We start from the raw sequence: 18,483 nt of genomic DNA, 5'->3' as shown, positions 1-18,483 counted from the left end.
TGCCAGTTTTGCAGAGGATTTTGGAAAAACTGCAGAAGGTTCTTGCCCCTGCTCTCTTCTCAGAAACTGTTATTGGGCTCTCATTGTAACTGTTAAGACCATAAGGTTATCAAGTAACACATTTGGTTTTATGATGAGAACTAAAATTAAATTGCAGTTTATCAGGAAAAAATAATAGTTGAAAAGAACACAGGCCTTTTGTACTGTCTTGCATCATTACTATATTCTTTCTTCACAGCAAACCCTCATTATACTTGGATTTAAATTGCAATGGTTTATTAATACTAATATTTAATAGGAAATTTCTGAAAATTTTACCATAAATATAAATATTTATTATAAATATAAAACAGTGAGCCAGTATATAGGAAAGAGCAGAAGGACTTATTTAGCTGAAAATAAGTGATCCAGCTGAAAGCGTTACTCTTACCTACAGAATGCCAGAAGAGGGAAACATGATTGAAGAGGACTAGAAATGGACAATTGGCTATGAGCACCTACAGCCTAAGTAATCTCTGTGCAAGCAGTTGAACACTACTTGGGTAATATGCACCGAATTTAATATCCTAATATTTCTAATATAATAATGTAAACCATAGAAACCTCAGAGTCAGGATGTTGAAAGAAGAATATTCACTGCATCTATGAACAAAATACAACAGGCACAGGGCCACTTGACTATCTGAATTTAAGTATCTGAATTAGAACAAAACACAAAGGCAGTAAGAAGGGGATTTCCACAGAAATTAAAAGCATGTAAAGGTATTATGCAACAGCAAGTCTTGATGTTTCTCTCTTTCATCGATTTCTTTTAACAATCTTTAATCATTAAAGAAGATCTATAAGAAATATTAAACACTCTACCATTTTCTTGTTCAAAATAATAGACTTCTAGAGAATGAAAAACAGAAATTACATTGTTTGGCTGAAAACAATGTACTGAAAAGTAAGAAACAGGTCGAAATTCATGAAAAAAGCACTCAGAAGTAATGAAGAACATTTGTACAATTTTGACATTGAGTTTTACTGCTCATGTCCAGAATGAAAATGTTTTCGATAAGACAGCCAAAATAAAAACCAGTAGCCTACAGCTTTTTTTTTCTCTTCAACTATGCCACTCTCAGCATGCCTTAGTTGTAACATGCATTGCAATGTTTTCTTTCAGAATCTTTTAGACAGTCTCAGTGAAAGTCTCTGAAGAAATATACTATGTCCAAATGGAAAACATGAAGAGAATTGAAGAACTAAAGAAGAAAGTAATTCTGTTTTCCTGTTTAATATGCCTAACCTTTCCAGGCTATCTGCCCACTGGTTCTGATGAAATTTTATTTCACAGTTCCTCTAGTTCCTGCTCTATCAATCCATACTCCATGCTCTTTGTATATTTTTACATCGTCTTCCCATCTTGTCTTGGTTAGTGTCTTAAAGGGATCCAACATGTTTATGGCTTCTGGTAATGTCAAAAAAGGTTGACTTTTCTCTGTAAAAAGCATTCTTAAACTGCTTCTTCAATCAGATGTCTAACAGTATTGGTTCATAAAATTATGAAGACATGTTCAGTTTTGCTAACCTGTCTTTCTCAAGTTAATATACAGTGACACTGCTTCACACTGGCACGAAGCAATGTCAGCAAGCTCTCACTGAAGTTCTGGAACTCCTCTTGTCATGGCACTGCACGGCTCTGCCTGGGCTCACAGGTGCTTCCTGGGAGGTGCAGAGCCCAGCTAACACCACTATCACTCCTCACAGTGTGCACAGGCACAGCATAATCTTCTGATTAGGTAAGGAAATGGACATTCAGTTCCCAAACCATAATAAAGTGGAACCTACACATGAAATCTTGTCCCAGTGGAACAAATTGCAAATATTCCATTTGCTGCAACAAGGTGTCTTAACACTATGACATCTTCTGCTTCTGAAGATGGATATAAGGAAAAGTATCAATAAAACGTGTTCTAGGACATTCAGAGACCCAAAGCAAGACTTACAGGATAAACCAATGAAAATGTGCATATCAATTTTTGGCAAGTGAGTGTAAACTCCTTACTTCAAAGGTGCTATGCTCTATCTAACACATGTACAAAAGCTACTCAGACAAAAATTGGATGGTAGAAGTATCATCTACTTCTACAGAAGTGCCTTACCTGCATTTCTTGGCAAAAGGAAGCAGTTGGCCCAAAAAGAATCTGACACTGCTCATCTGCAGTGTATGTCATTCCCGGGAGCTTAGAGGGAATAATCACAGAATTGAGGCTCTGAGGATTCGTCTGTACCAGACAATTACTGGCCTTTGACCTGGTAATATGCAGAGATTCATAAGCTGAACAAACTGAGTCTGTTTGCCATGCTGACTTAAACTTGCATACAACATTTGAAATGCATGGAAAATTACAATTTTTTGCTCAACAACCCTGGGCCACTGCTCATGTTTAAAATGATGTGGCCTAATTGTTATAAGTTAATGTGTTCTGTTATTGCACATTTGCAGAAAGATGATCTAATTTACCAGCTAAAATAGGCATTTTAGAAAAATGCTGGATTACATTTTAGCATAATAATTACTGAATGGATTTGTGATGATTTTAAATATTATGATGAATTTTGCAAACACAAATTTCCCACAGAAGTAAAAAATATTGAAAACTTATTATTTCAGTATATTAATTGCAACTATTTTTAAATTACATACTCTAAGAGTTCTTTTAAATTACATACCTGAGAAATCTTTCCAGATCTTCCCTGCTGCACTGAGACCATGAAACATCCCCAAGATTCTGTCCTTTAATCCACTCCCCAGACATGATATGGACACCATCAGCACAGGACGGGTGGTCATTGTCGTGGTTTATCCCCATGCTGAATTTTGAAGTTATTAAAAATTAAACAAAGCACAACAAAATAAGAGGTTATTTGCAGAATATTTGTAAATTAATACTCTTGCAAAAGGCTGCAAAAAGCTCATATATTTTACATGTAAGAAATCTCTTCTGAATATTTTTTCCACGGTATCTTTCACAGAAGTGCATGGAAATATGCGTAGAGTACAATTCTATAATTAAAGATGAAAGTGAAGCTGCATCTATTTGATGACAAATATTACATAATAACAAGTGTATCATGCATGACTGATATTACAAGAAATAAATACACTCAGCTGTTTTTGAAGATTTTCAAATGAGTATGAGACTACTCTCCAGGGCACTGGATTTAAAGTAGTGCTGGAGTTTTGCTACAGTCTGTCCTGAAGAAAAGCAAAACTTTCCAATCTACTACCATAGAAGCATTTTGTATAGTCAATTAGCACAAGAATTCTGAGGAAAACTTTATATTTTAAAGTACAAAGGGATAAGAACTGTTGTAATAGCTGTATATATCAGCTACATCAAGCAGTAATAAAAAATCTAATTCTAAGGATCTTTCAATACTTTAGCCGCCCACACTTTTGTAACACTTCTCCTATTCTGCTTTGCCATTCAAATGTAGTTCAAAGTATTTGTACTAATGTAATTAAATTAATTCTTCTATTCTCTTCTACTTCCAAATTAAGCGCATGTAAAAAAATGCAGAAAATAGTAAAGACAGGTGTTAAAGTTTTTGCCTATGTGAATAAATAGCTACTTCAACAGGCAAGTACAGATCATATTTTAACATCAATTAAATAAATAGCAAGATAATATCTGAGAAGTAAACTAAAGAAGCAACAGAACCTGCTCTTGAATGTTCTCAGAAATGTCTTCTTCAATAAGTACTTTCGATCTCTTCTGTAGCATTGTAATGACTGCGTATTTTTATCTGACCTAGTATCAATTACAAGACCACATAAAAGTAATTGTGCAGCAGAGCTGACTTCTGATTTCATTCATCACATCACATTATGTATGTGGTGAAAGAAAGAAGCTGAACAGTCATTGCTACCTTCTTACTCAACAAGAGATAAGTAACCTAAGCATCTATACCTACTCCTCCATTAACCATCAGGGATATAAAAATATTCAATGCTTGCAGTGGTGGTCACAGTGTTCTCTAGCCTCCCTTGCTGCACATGAAAGATGTAATAACTACATCCTTTCACTAACACAAAGGTACCACAGAAACTGTGTCTGTGTGAGGTGCTGCTCTGTCTCTTCCTACAGAATGCATTATGGCAGCACTCAGCACATTGCCCCCTCTCCTCTCTCCCACAGCTGCAATCACTCAACCTCATACAAGGCTAAAGCAACACCACATGCATGTAGGAGGAAGACAGAGGAGTTTGGGATTATAGGATAACTTTGTAACAGCCTCAAAAAACACAATTAACAAAGAAGACAGTGCTGTACTTAAGCAAGTAGTACATCACATCTATATATAGAAATAAATCATATTTTTAAGAAGTGTTACTTATTCAGTGCTATATAAAAATGCTCTATCCATTCCAGTTAAAGCCTAAATGTAGCAGATAAAATATGCAAGTAGGAAGCATTCTATAGAATGCCTTCCCTAACAAAAATATTGCAATTAAACTATATTTTAATAATCTCAGTTTGAAAGTATTTTGACAAAGAGCCTTGGTGCAATAAACTCCACTAACAGTATAAGCCAAGTCCACTGAAAAAATATTTTTATCTAACAAACCCTCTAAAACTTGCCTGAAAGACTTTTTATGGTTTTAGTGATAACACGTAGGAAGTTGGAATAATCTCTGCTAGTTCTTTAATATGCAACTAGAAATAGTATAATGAAACATCATTAAATTCTCTGTATTTGGAAATCAGAATTAACAACTCGGGTCACTGAAAGCAAAAGAAAAATACTAGTTCAATCTTTCAGTTAGAAAGAAATTCTTTTGCAATTAACTACTGTACAGCTGGATTCAAGACAGACGATAGCATCTCTCCTGTCATTTTTGAAAATATTCTTGCATTCAAAATTCATTGCAATGTCAACTACTGCAGAAGCACCAAGTGCTACAATTTAACTTGACGCTATTATAGCGGAGTATTACAAAATCAAAGCTGTTTTAAACCTCAACAGAGGATCCTCAGTCATTATTCTATACTTAAATACGCCAAATAAGGTTATGCACACACCTTCTTGAAAGAATTATATCTGCTATTTTATATTTCTTCTCACTGTAGGACATCAAAAGTCTTTGACATATGCAACTTTCATCACAACATGAATTTGCTCAGTGACCCCACATGCTTCCAGGTAAAAGCTTTTTATTATTTATTCATTATTTTATTTGTGCTTTGCAAATGGTAGATGATGGTTTTCACCATACTATTATACTTAAAATGCAAGTAGTAGAGCTGAACAAGAAACAGGCAAAGAAGGGACAAAGATTAAATAGTATAAAAAAATTCATATAGGAGCAATTAATCAGGTTAGTTCAGATAGATGGGGAGAATTACTTTAGGCTTATCTGTAAATAAAAAATTAGACAACTAAAAAAATTATTGAACTACTACTGTTGAGAGTTTTATAGTCACTAACAGTGAGACAGATTAGGAAGTAAGAGATGGATTAAGAAAAGTGCAAGAGCAAGTAGTCGGCTAACCAGCACTAGAATATTCAGTATAATAAACAGACTCTCAAATACTAAAAGATCTGTTTATTCCAGGTCATATATAGAACAGAAGAATGACGAGCGTAAACTGCAGATCAAATATAATACTACCAGTGTAAGCTCAGGACAGACTGAAAATTACCAGAAAACTTTCTCTTTGTGAAGGAGAAATGGAACCTCTGAATGCAGCTGCCAGTTTATATCTGTGATAACTGTGGGATGGGATCATGGTGCCATTTGATTTGTTTAAAAATTTTTATTAGTATAAGTGATTAATATACAGTATTTGTAAATTCAATGCAATTATTATCCTACATATTTTTCCATTTTGCGAAATAAATCACTAACATAAAAAATTCTATTACCTTAAAAAGAAAAATTATTTAAAAATACTATTAATAACAAAGTGTTATCTTCCTTATTATTTTCACTGCTTTTATTTTGCCATCATTTTGTGCAACAGAATGATCAAAACTTTTAAACTATGGACCCAGAAATTACAAGTTTTAACAACTTATATGGCAATTTAACAGTACAATGATTTTCACACCCATTTTCTAACCTGAAATTTTTCATATCACAGCATCATGAGGATCTATTTGGTAAGTGAAATTAACACCACTTACGTGACTATCACAGACAGGGAACAGAAGCTACACTACTTTCTTAGTACTTTTATTGCATTTTTCAATGAAATGTTCTATCACTCTGCTATCTTTGAAGAGAAAAATATATTAAAAGACCAAATTAGTAGTACGCTTTTACAAGCTATTATACATTGGTTTGTTAGTTTTTTTAAATCCCAGTTAGTGAAATATTAGGTGTTGTATGATTTTTTTATATGTCCTTTTAAAACATATGAGGGCTTCACAGATCATTGAATAAATGTGATAAGACACATTTCAACTTACAAATCAATTATTTAGCCAAAAGTGAATTTAAAGGCAATTGACCCAGCTACAGAAAAACTATGATGGTAAAAGGTAAAATGCGATTTCTTTCAGAAAAATTTATCTTCAAAGGAAAATCTACTGAACAAGAAATCTCAATCATCTTGTTAATAATTAGATTATTAGAAAAAGTAAAAATAAATAAGTTTATACAATTATTATTTCTCTTTTGTGAATCATTACTCATTCTCCACAATCCACATCTCCAACTCAGATTACATTTTCAGCCCTAAAACGACTGCATAAAAGTACAACATGCACATTAGGATGGGGACACTAACATACACTGGATGCTACTGTCCAGCTGACTTTGCAACTTTTGCTGAACAGCTGCTTTCTTTTCTGTAACTCCAATACTTCTACCACTGTGCTTCATGATGCTGGATCTAGACAAAGCACTATTCCATGGTCCTTGGACTGATGTATCTAAATAATTAAAACTTCGCTGTGACAGATGTATTTAGCATCCTAATATGAAAATATATATTGCCTATTGCTGAAGGTTTTTTACAGGGATTATATAATATAGGAAAAGTATTCACTTCTGGCAAATATGACACCCATGCCACATCCTTGAGCTATCACATACTCAGTGAAGAGCTACAGAAAAATAGTTTTATTATTAAGAAAAACTGTTTACACTGTTATGATCTTCTGCCAACTTTTCACAGCTATTTCAAGTGCTTCAGACTACCAGTTAAGCCTTTGCATCCTGAAGGATGTTGTTCAGTTACTAACTGTGTTGGTTACAAATATTATCCTAAGAAAAATCAAACATAAATCCATCCTGGAACAGTATAGCCTGGCAGAAATGGGAGCCTTAATACCTTGCCAGAGAAAGAGTTGATTAATCTAATATTCAGGTAAAAAAATCACCATATCTTTTTAAACTACTAAAATGCTGATGCAGTGCTACTTCCCTGTCTCAGTGCTTCATTCCTTCCTGAGCTGTTTCTTCCTTCAGCTGTCTTGCTAGCAGCAAAAGGGGAGTGATACTTGCATTTCTGCCTGGCATTGTAGTGATGTGTTGTCATGCACAGATTGTTCCATCATTAGAACTGTACTAACAAAACGAATTTCTTTTTCATGGCTTTTAATACCAGATAAATTTTGAGTAAGAGTAAACAGAAATGCAAAGTATGTAACAGACTTCATTCTTTTCTGTCATCTGTAATCTTAAGTGTATTTTGTTGTACAACTTTCAGGCCGCTGAAGTTTGGAATGATACACCCACGTGCCCAGTAAGATCCTAAGCTGACTTAAGTCAGCATAAGTATGACTGCGGAACACAGATGCTTACTTTGATATGGATACAGGAGAACAAGAGACTATCAATTTTTAAAGAAGTTACCCACTAAACCATGAAAAATTAATGTAAGGTAATGTCAGGGACTTTAGAACTGCTTTCCCGTGACTTTCTATTTACTATCACTGGAGGGGTATTATCTACCCTACTTGCATGGTTGAGCACCTAATATACTTTGAACTTCAATAAAGTAGTTTAAAAACAAAGGAAAAAGACATCAATTAAAAAAAAATTTAAAAAGGAAAATTATTTCAAGACCACTCAGTGCACTGTGAGTTTCTTAAATGCAGAAACTCACAGTTTAGAACCGTTTAGAATAGTTTAGAACAGTTACCTTATGGATACTTTTCCTGACCTATCAGGAGAAAGAAGAAGGCAGTGATGAAACTGCTCGAGACACTGTTGTATAAATCATGTTTGAAATAGAGAATATGTAATGCTGAAATGTCATATGAAGCTAAAACCTTCTATTAATTCTTCTGAGATCAGTAAGTACCAAGGAAAAAGGAATGCACAGTACCTCCCTTCTTCAGAGTAATTTAAGAAAAGCATTTTCTTGTTAAACAAGAAGTCCCTGTAAAGAACCAATTTTTTTAACAAAGAGGATAGAAGATGTTACAGATATTAAAAAAATACAAAAATAATAGAACCATAGATTCATAGAACGGTTTGGGTTGGAAGGGACATTAAAGATGATCTAGTTCCAAATCTGCTGTCATGGGTAGGTAACCTCCCACTAGCCCAGGTTGCTCAGAATCCCATCCAGCCAGGCTTTGAACAACTTGAGATGGGGAGTCAACAACCTCTCTGGACAACCTGCTCAGTGCCTCACTGCCCTCACAGTAACAAATTTATTCCTAATATCTATTCTAAAACTACTCCCTTTCAATTTAACATTATTTCCCTTTGTCTTATCGCTATGTGCCCTTGTAAAAAGTTCCCCTCCAGCTCTATTGTAGGTCCTCTTTAGGTACTGAAAGGTGCTACAGGGTCCCTCCAGAGTCTTCTCTTCTCCAGGCACATTCATGTTTTAGGCAGCTATGCAAAAAAACCAGAAAATTATAGCCATTTCTGTGTAAATCTGTAACGACACAAATATGTGCATGGGAAAGATGATTGCCCATATTTGTTGTGCATGTGTTTTCAAAATCATTACAAAGCTCAATTTTTCAAACAGTAGCTGTACTTTTCAAACTGTTTTACTCAAACTTGGGCTCCCATCTCTACATTTCAGTTGACTTAAATTTGAACAAAAAAACCTCAGGGATCACAAAAAAAAGCCAAACTAGTCAAAACTCAGTATCTCTGGTAGTCAGGCTGCTTCTGTACCCAAAAAGCTCAGTATCTCTGATAGTCAGGCTGCTTCTGTACCCAACTACCTGGATCTAGGGGTATTTCAGCGCCTACAGACAGATTAATATCCATATGTATATATCTAACTTGTACTGAGAAACCCGGCTTTAGACCATTAGCCAAAAGAGACAGAAACATTTAGGAAAGAAGCAATGGGGGGGAAATGAGTGCAGCTGGAATGAGGCCACAATGATAAGCATTTCTGCTGCACCTTCTACCCAATAACCTAGTAGCCATGGGGCTCCATGGGAGAGAGAAGGAAGCAAGATACTTTGGGGACAGGTTACCAGCCCAGCCTCCAGTGGCACAAGAGCTCTGCAGCATCTTCTTTCTTTCTCAGCAGTCAGTGTCATGGGAATGCATTGTGGAACCCCCAGTAACCTGAATGAGGATGCTGGGAAGCAAAAGCCCTGAGAGAAAGAGACTCTAGAGTGATATTATGGCCACTACTGAATAAAGCTTAATTATCAATGGAATAACTGTCCTAACATGTCATCTTAATATGTGTCTTTTTTTTTGCTTTCTGATTTATTCTGTGTTGCATTTGTTTGTGAATTTGAAGTATCTTCACAGCTTTGCACTGCTATCAGACTGTGAAAGGGAAAAGACTTTGTATGATCATCCCACAGGAAGCAAGGCTTCCTCTACCCATTCCCTCTTCCAACACCAGCAAACACTACAGTGAAAAATAGAAACAGACTGGTATGTATCTATACAACACAAATAAGTATTCCTTTTGAAGTCTTTCCTTTATCACAACTGTCACACAAGCAGGCTTGCTTATATTAACCAGAAGTTGCTTTCTGCAGTTACGAAAATTTAAACAAAAAGGAAAAAACAGAAAACATCAATTTCATGCAGTAACTTATACTTGTGTCAGTCTTTAAATTAATTGCTCTGTATTTGCTTCTTTTGCATCCAGAAAAAGAATCAATAGAAATATTTTAAATTCAATTTCTCTTGCAATCAACTTCATGTTTCAACATTAGATGCTAGGCTCTCCATTCTCAGAAAGCTTTGACCCAATTTAAACCAAGTCCCTTCCAGTTCAAAGTGTTCGTCCTAAGATCCCAAACCACACATTCAGAGGTTCAAAGGATGTAGCAAAACATCCCTCTCTGTTGTCACTCTGAAACTGCCATTCTAATACAAATACAGATATCTGGCACACACTGCAGATAACAATGACAGATTAATACATACATCCCTTTCATTTCAGTTGAAAGCAAGACCTTTTCTATCTCTTCTTCTTTACAAGTAGTGAAGCCAAGAGTGCAATTCAACTTTTACTAAGAGATTTTATTATTACAAAGTAAGAATTTTGAAGAATTTTTGGGTTAAATTATTTGACCCTGAATGAGTAACATGCATTTCAATTGTGAAGGACAGTTACCTTCACCTTCATTTTGCTATCCTTTTCTTCTTCTAAGAAGAAAAACAATATTAATGTTGCAATGACCAATGACTACTCTACACTTTAATGGGTTCTATCCTGAGAAAGCCAAATTAAATAAGGGCTCTTCCAACTTATGATCTCATTAAAATGTTTGTTGGCAACAACTGTTAGAGTTGGATCTGCTACACAATATCATAGTCAGAAAAGAAAAAACATCTTGGGGCACCTGTTTTTCCTCTAGACAATGGCAGTCTTTCCAGTTAATCTATTTATTTTTTAGCTACAAAGATTTTTGTATTACTTCAAGCTGTAAACATTTTCTTATGCTACATACTATGCATCGATACATGTTTTACTACTACTATTATTATTACTATCACAAACATTATTTTCCAAATTTTCCATTTAATATAAATCCTCTCCTTATAGAAAAAAAAGAAAAAATGAAGCACACAATCAAATTAGTCAAATTGTAGTGGTACTACTACTATGCAAATGAATACTAGGCTTTAATATGCACATACTTACTTGTGACCCATTTCATGGGCAATTGTAAAAGCAAGATTCAGACCATTGTCCTCTGCAATGATACATTTTCGTTTTTCACTGCACATTCCACTCAGGTATGCTATGCCTAGAAAACACAACCATCACATTCTATTATTTTTTGTTATTACTCACTTCATATATAATTTCATAATTAGACCCAAACAAGATCACAACCTTGTTGCAGCCAGAGCCATCCAAGTATATAAATAGATACCTAACAAAGGTTTACTTACTCATTTTGCAACCAGTGGTAATATTACTCCACAGTAATGATTACATGGACTGCAATGTACAGGAAAAGCATTCTTTAAAAGCATGGCTCAGTACCTTAATGAGATGTGATAGAACACATGTTTGAATGTCAGTACTGATCTAAACAATAGATGCCTATCACAATAGGGCACGAGTTTGAACAGGTATTTCCTCTGACAGACTTAGAAGAACAGAGCTGCGCCCCTAAATTTATCACTGCTAAGTACCGATAAAGTGTTCAGCATGTTAGCAGTTTTAAAAATATTTAGAAGAGTCAGATGTCCCAGAAGTGTTTATAGCACACTGCAGCTTGTAATGCCTCTACTGCATAATACCTTCATTTAAAAAAAACCAAATGAAGCCTCCAGGAGGCTCACTGGGGCTCAAAAGAGTTCAAGTTCAGCTTCTCAAAAGAGGAGTGTCTGTATCTGTAAAAGTCTGAGGAACGTGCAGCTCAGTTTGGGTAATGGTAAATTTTTCAGGCCACGACTACATTTAGCAAGGACAAATGTCATCACTCGTTGTTTGAAAATCTGGAGTAAGCAATCAAAACACTGTTTCAAGTGTTTGGCCTTTTTCCCAGGAACTTCATTTCAACAGAATGGTGCCCTCCACTGCAGCACGTTTGCTGGATGTTTGCATGTAAAGGTCAAGTTTGAAATGTTTGACAGTATTTGAAATTTAGACATAATTATCATTCCAAGTTAATAAGATAAGTCATTCTTCTTCCAGACCAAGTTTTTGTCAGTCTGTGAGCATAATGTCTCATCTACAACATGAAATTCAAGTAGTAACCCCATCATAATTCTGGCAGTGTTGCCCTCAAAAGACCTGTCTGAAAGCTTTTGGACACAGAACTTTTGACAAAAAATTTTGTCCAGGACTGAACAAACCAATGACAAATTAAATTTGAATAAGGCAGAATATTTCCTCTTTTTACTATTTGTTTCCAAAGGGGGGAATAGCCATCTGGGCTACAAAAAAACCCCCAAAAAAACCTCGTCAAGGAAAAAAAATTTAGTCCTTGGAATGACACCTCATGCTAAATATTAACTTGAATAAAAATAAGAGAAGAAATGTTTTGAAATGTAGTATTTCATTTCAAAATTGTTACGCTTCAATAGCTGAAATAAAAACAAGAATATTTCTAAAATTTCGTGCCTTGTAGTTCCACAACTATATACAATTAGCTTCTTTTAAGAGTTGATGACCAAACTGAAAAAGATAGAAAGACTTTTAATGTTGGGGCTTGAAGTAGAATAGCTGGTAAGAGTACCAGAAGAAGTGAAATCAGGGTCCTCACTTGAGCCATCACCGGTGAACTTAAGAAGTGCTCCAACAAAACAGAAAAATCACTCTTGCCATAGACAAAACCAAGTACTACGTTTTGAAGCGCTGTGAGCAAGCCCTTACGATAATGCAAAACACCCAGAAATACCTTTCTTGCTGTGCTGATTTTGGCTGGGGTAGAGTTAATTGCCTTCACAGTAGCTGGTAAGGAGCTCTGTATTGGGTTGGTGTGAAAGCAGTGTGGACAACACAGGGAGGGGCTTATTGCTGCTGAGCAGTGTTTGCACAGATTCAAGCTCCTCACACCACCACCACCTTTCCAGCTCCTCACACCACACCACCACCAAGACACTGGGAGAGGGCACAGCCAGCACAGAGAACCCCAGCTGAGCAGGATATCCCACACCATGTAATGCTTGACAAACAGACTAGGGAGGAGGTTGCCAGGGAGCTGATGCTCAGGGGCTGGCCAGATTTGTTTGGTTGGTGGTGAGCAATTGTTTTTAGCAGCATCACTTGTCTTTTTTTAGATTTTATTTATCTCTGTAATTTTCCTTTTCATTATTATTATTAATATCTTCATTACTGTTATTCTTAGAATATTTCAATTAGGAAACTATTTTTATCTGAACCCACTGCTTTTCTCACTCTTGTCCTTGCAATTGTCTCCTCCCATTTCACTGTGTGGTGAGAGAGCAAGCCTCTCAGTTGGATAAAACTTACTTGCTAGGATCTGCAGAAAGCGAATTCCCAAACCTCCCTCTTCCTGATGATGCCCAGTACTAACAGAAAACTCTATGATATTCTCTAGATTTCTGAAGGGAAAAGTAGTCCCCTAACCATCTTCTGACCTCTAAAATGGCAGGTTGTCCATACAACAATGTACTACCAGTTGCTGTCTTCTATTCTGACTGCCCACCAGTTTACTCCCAAAGAACTATGAACATCCAGGTTCCATACTTATTCTGCAAAAGAGGCAGTCAGCAGTATTAGGAATTTTCAATAATACTCATATATTGACTGCATAATACTCATATAATACTCATGTAATACTCATATAAATACATATCACCATAATGTTTTCATACTTGGAATTCCTTGAAGGAAATTGATTATGTTTGAGCAGTTTAAGTTTGGCAGATAAAACATAAGACTTAAATTTCATTGAGATTAAGTTAGATTACTGATTCTAGAAATGTCCGAAAGCATCAAAAGCAATTAATGTTTTATGACTTCTCCCCTATTAAACAAAGTCAACTTCATATGTGCAAGCCACATTCAACAGCAGCTACTGGGTATAAAACAGCCAGCTACTAGCTGTGAACTAGTTTCATGTCTTGTCTTTGATTATGAATTTCACATGCAGTGAAAAAGAAACTGACTTCAGTAAGCAGCTGCTCTTGCTTAGTTGTCTGCACATTAGGTAAGAGACAGAATTTCTTCTTTAAATACATTTATGTTCACTGCAGTTTCCTGTGGTTTATTAACACAGCTGGAACTGCTCCAAGGTTAAATCCACATAAAAAAAAAGAAAAAAAACAAGCCCAAAACAAAAAAATCAACGAACAATTGCTCCCTTGTTATGATTAAGATATTCCTAGTGAACCCCACAGCCTCAACACACTGTTTCAAATTAAAACCCTTAGTATCTGAAAAGTGTTGGCTAGAAAGCAGTAACTTCATCTGACTGACAATATAAGGAAGGATCCAATTATTTATCTATAAAAAACGTAAGTTTTAAAACAAAAAAAAAGCTTGATTGAATATACGTCAAATGTAAAATATTCAAATTACTTCCCTCTGTGGAAAACTTTTTCTCAAGTTAATTCAGAAGAAAATACATGTTACATCAATTAAAGGAGTAAAGCTTTAGCTTTGTGCCTTACAGAACCACATGAAGGACGACATTTTCTTATCAAACATGTAAATATTCAAATGAAATACATGCTGCCTCAGACTCAGAAAAGCAGAACTTTTCCCACAGTCATAGCAGTAGTTTATTACTCCTGCTCTTGGTGCTACCCATAGACATGGGCATTTCACTCTACAAAGTATGATAAATTTTCTTGTTTATTAATGAACATCCTCATCAAATCACCAACCTACTTAGCCTTTCAAAGTAGGCACACATCTACACCCTTTCTGTTGAAAAGTGCTAGTTCAGCTGACAGGGATGTTGCACTTAACACCTAACCAGCTAAAGTATCTCAACAAGTCTGTCAGCTTTACCTACTCATTCATGGCCAGCTGCCTGTAACATAAATCCTCTACCTATATTCAAAAGGCTACTGTCAGCATTGCCTTCAGGAATAAAAACTCAACTGTAAAAAACCCCAAACAGAATCACATTAAGAGGTATGCAGTAAAATTTACAAACACTGGTCTTCCTTGTAGTGACCATAAAACATGTAGGTATGACTTGAATACATCTGCATTTGTAACACTGCATACTAGAAAATGGTTATTATTTTTCCTTTTACAGTGAGCCAATGTAAAAATAAAGTTAATATTCAAATCTAATACTTAAAAGTCTCATCACCCAAATTGCTTACTTATCCCAGTTAAACTTCTTTTCTTCTGAACTTCCGTGGTTTCACAACACATTGAAGTTTCTTTGTCATGCTATTACCTATGTGGTTATTCAGAACTTCCAACAGCATGATCCTCATTTGAAATATCAGTGATGCACAAAACTCACAAGCCACTATTACAGAAACATAATTTAAAGCCCGAGTACATCTGGACTTTGATTCACACATAAATATTTTAGACTAAAAAGTCCTTAAAAAAATTATTAAAAATGAACTGGCAAATCAATGGGCCTGTCAGCAAAAAAACCCAGTACTTAACTGCACTTGATTATTAATCTAACAAATGATTTATTTGAGCAGACCAGATGCTTTTCTTAGGAAACAGGAGAAAAATGTTTTCCACCCAGCCGACACTTCAAAGTCTAATTAGCACAAGCTGTTCTGAAGAGAGTCACAGATGACTTCCAGGAAAAGCAAGTCTTGTCAGTAGTCTAAGAATCGGCAGCTCTTAAACATGGCAGTAATCAAAACAAGACAGTTAAGAACCAGAAATCTCAAATGCCAAAAGCAAAGCCCAGGGGTATTTATTTTTCTCTTTTAAAGTGAGAGATATAACAGTGAGGACAAATTTGCCTATATACGTGCGTGTTGTACAAATACACATCAATGCTAGACATCAGAAAAAATAATGGCATAAAATCAAATCAGCTTCTGTTGTATTTTTCTGAAATCCTTAAATTTTATTCACATCTTTTGTTATTTTAGGATTTATGTGCATCTTAGAAAATTTATGCTTTCAGGCGAACATCCATAAGTATACTAATTGATAAATACTAATAAGTATGTGATTTAATGTTTCAGATTAGACTATTAAGCTTACTTTTACACCTTGGAACAAACTGCTGCACTTTAATCCTTAGAGCAGGGAAAAACTCTGAAAATGCAAAGGGCATATGTATGCCACAGATGCAAAAATAGATTTTGAACGTGTGTCTACATAGTTTTAGGTTCTTAGTTCTTGCACCTTCCGAAGAATCCACAGGCATCTAAGAAGCTATTACAGGGACGGGTTAGCAGATATGCTGGAAGATACTGATTTTCTTCTAAAATGCAGCCCTCATGGAAAGAGTTTCTTCCAAGATGAATACACAGAGGAGACAACAAGCAAATTTTCCCCACATTCCTGGCCTTTGCTGACAAGGGACATAGGCATGCCCTGAGCTAAAGCCTGGCTGCTTCAGTACTGTCATCTTTAATAGTCAGCAAAGTACTTATCCTCTGAATTTGGGTATTCCCTCTCAACCTGCATCTCTTTGGATCCATAACATACGATGCAAATATTTCAGAGTGTAGTTGCCTACAAGAGTACATATTTCTCTTTTTACAAAGATTGCAGAGGAGTATGCTAACTCCAATACAAAGCTCTATTCCTCTATTCAAAGTTATTTAAGCCTTCCCAGACCTCTGTCAGCAATCACAATGACCAACTGAGAAGATCTAGCAAATTTGGCAACTCCTTAGGTAGAAGCCATTCACATCTATTTGACATCTCATAGCCCTCCAGTGGTGGCCACTGAGGTGATTTGGGATCTGGAGCATCTCTATTACAAGGAGAGACTTCAGGATCTGGGCCTGTTTAGTCCAGAGAAGAGATGACTAAGAGGGGATCTCATTAGTGAATATAAATATCTCCAAGGCAAATGTCCAGAGGACTCTTATCAGTGGTGCCCAGTGACAGAGAAAGGAGCAATGGCCATAAACCAAAACACAAGAAATTCCACAACATGAGGAAGAACTTCTTTTCATTGAGGGTGGCAGAGCACTGGAACAGCTGTCCAGAGAGGTTGTGGAGTCTCCATCTCTGGAGACATTCCAACCTCAGCTGCAATGTTCCTGTGTCATCTGCTCCAGGCAAACCTGCTTTTGCAGGGTGATTGGATTGGATGACCTCCAGAGATCTCTTCCAACCCTAACAATTATGGGATTTTCAGAGAACTGCCCATTAGCATTCTCTGATCTCTTTCCCAACTGGCAGCAAAGCCCATGATTTCACACATATAGGCTAAAGACTAATTTTTTTTCTCAATATGCATTACTTTGTATTTGTCAGTACTTCCATCTTCACTTCCTTTTTAGTGTCTTGATATCTGTGAATAATTCTTCTTGTCAGTTTTATACTGTACTATCCAGAATGCTTCAAACCATACAAAAGCACATGCAAGCCACCACTATTACAAATAATTTATGAAGTGAGGCAGCTCTGAACTCAAGAATACTTTCTTCTAGTGTAAAAACTGACAAATAATTCTCATGTCTTCTTTTTTACCTTATAATTCACATATGAAAATTGTTAAAAATTTAAAGAAAAATATTTAAAATAATAATACACTGTAATATGGTCACTGAGTACAGTCAGTATACTTTTAAATCTTTTAATTGCCCTTTTATTTTTTAAAGGCAACATCACCAAGTGGAAAACTTATGCATAAAAATATGCATGAACAGGAAAAGACTCAGATGGAAAAGAAAACTGAATAGTGTTAAATGAAAATAAGAAAGTCATAAATGTGAGAAAGTCACAGCTTCTTATTCTCCTCATTTAACTTTGTTTTGCACCTGTAATCTAGAAAGAGGAAAAAACCCAACTTGAATAGCTTGTATATAATTAGTTTTGAAGAGGTCCTAAGTCATTCTACTCAGGATAAAATATGAAAAATCCCATATGAAGTTATATGCAAAAAAAATTTTGCTTCATATTTTATCCTACTACTAATATTAAAGAAAAACTAAATGTAAACTTTCTAAGAAGTAACTCAGTCTTCCAAGAAACTGAAATAGTTTGATCCATTACTTTAACTTCCTCATGGCACAATTTTCATGAACAATTTTTCTACATGTTTGTTCAACATGGCATAGAACATTAATAAGAATCTTGATCTACATTTATAAATTCAACTTTTGGACAGAAGTAGAAAAGTATATTTTTAGGACTTATACAATTAAGACTTTCAGTCCTTAAATTACCTGGATAAATTATAAGAGTGCGTTATAAAATCTTCATGGAACTGCTGTATACAATCAAACAAGAAAAGAAAATACCTCACTTACTTGGCAACAAAACTGAATGAGGCTCTCCTAGCAAAGGGAAAGTTACTTACTTAAAAAGCCAGAAAGAGGTTTCAAGCTGTTCATGAGAACAGCTCTTACCAAATCCATGCATCAGCTTTTCACTGATGCATTGGACAGACATAATGGACATGCAGCTCAGTTTGAGTATCACATGCCTCAGACCATGAGTCTGGGCCTGC

The 18,483-nt window shown here is 35.5% G+C and overlaps 1 protein-coding gene across 1 annotated transcript in view; it reads right to left on the bottom strand.

Moving 5' to 3' along the window:
* ADAMTS19 (ADAM metallopeptidase with thrombospondin type 1 motif 19) overlaps positions 1-18,483 on the bottom strand; it is a 125,844-nt gene that overhangs the window by 47,625 nt on the left and 59,736 nt on the right. Inside the window, exons 8-10 of the mRNA XM_085042307.1 lie at positions 11,082-11,187; positions 2,716-2,856; positions 2,145-2,295 (exon numbers count right to left, since the gene is read on the bottom strand). Coding sequence (XP_084898433.1) covers positions 2,145-2,295; positions 2,716-2,856; positions 11,082-11,187 — 398 coding nt within the window. The remainder of the gene's footprint in view (positions 1-2,144; positions 2,296-2,715; positions 2,857-11,081; positions 11,188-18,483) is intronic.

The sequence above is a fragment of the Lichenostomus cassidix genome, chromosome Z (assembly GCF_008360975.1).
Source record: "Lichenostomus cassidix isolate B80296 chromosome Z, HeHo_3.0, whole genome shotgun sequence".
NCBI lineage: Eukaryota > Metazoa > Chordata > Aves > Passeriformes > Meliphagidae > Lichenostomus > Lichenostomus cassidix.
The sequence above is the reverse complement of the archived record's forward strand: the minus strand, read 5'-3'. Positions and strand labels throughout refer to the sequence as shown.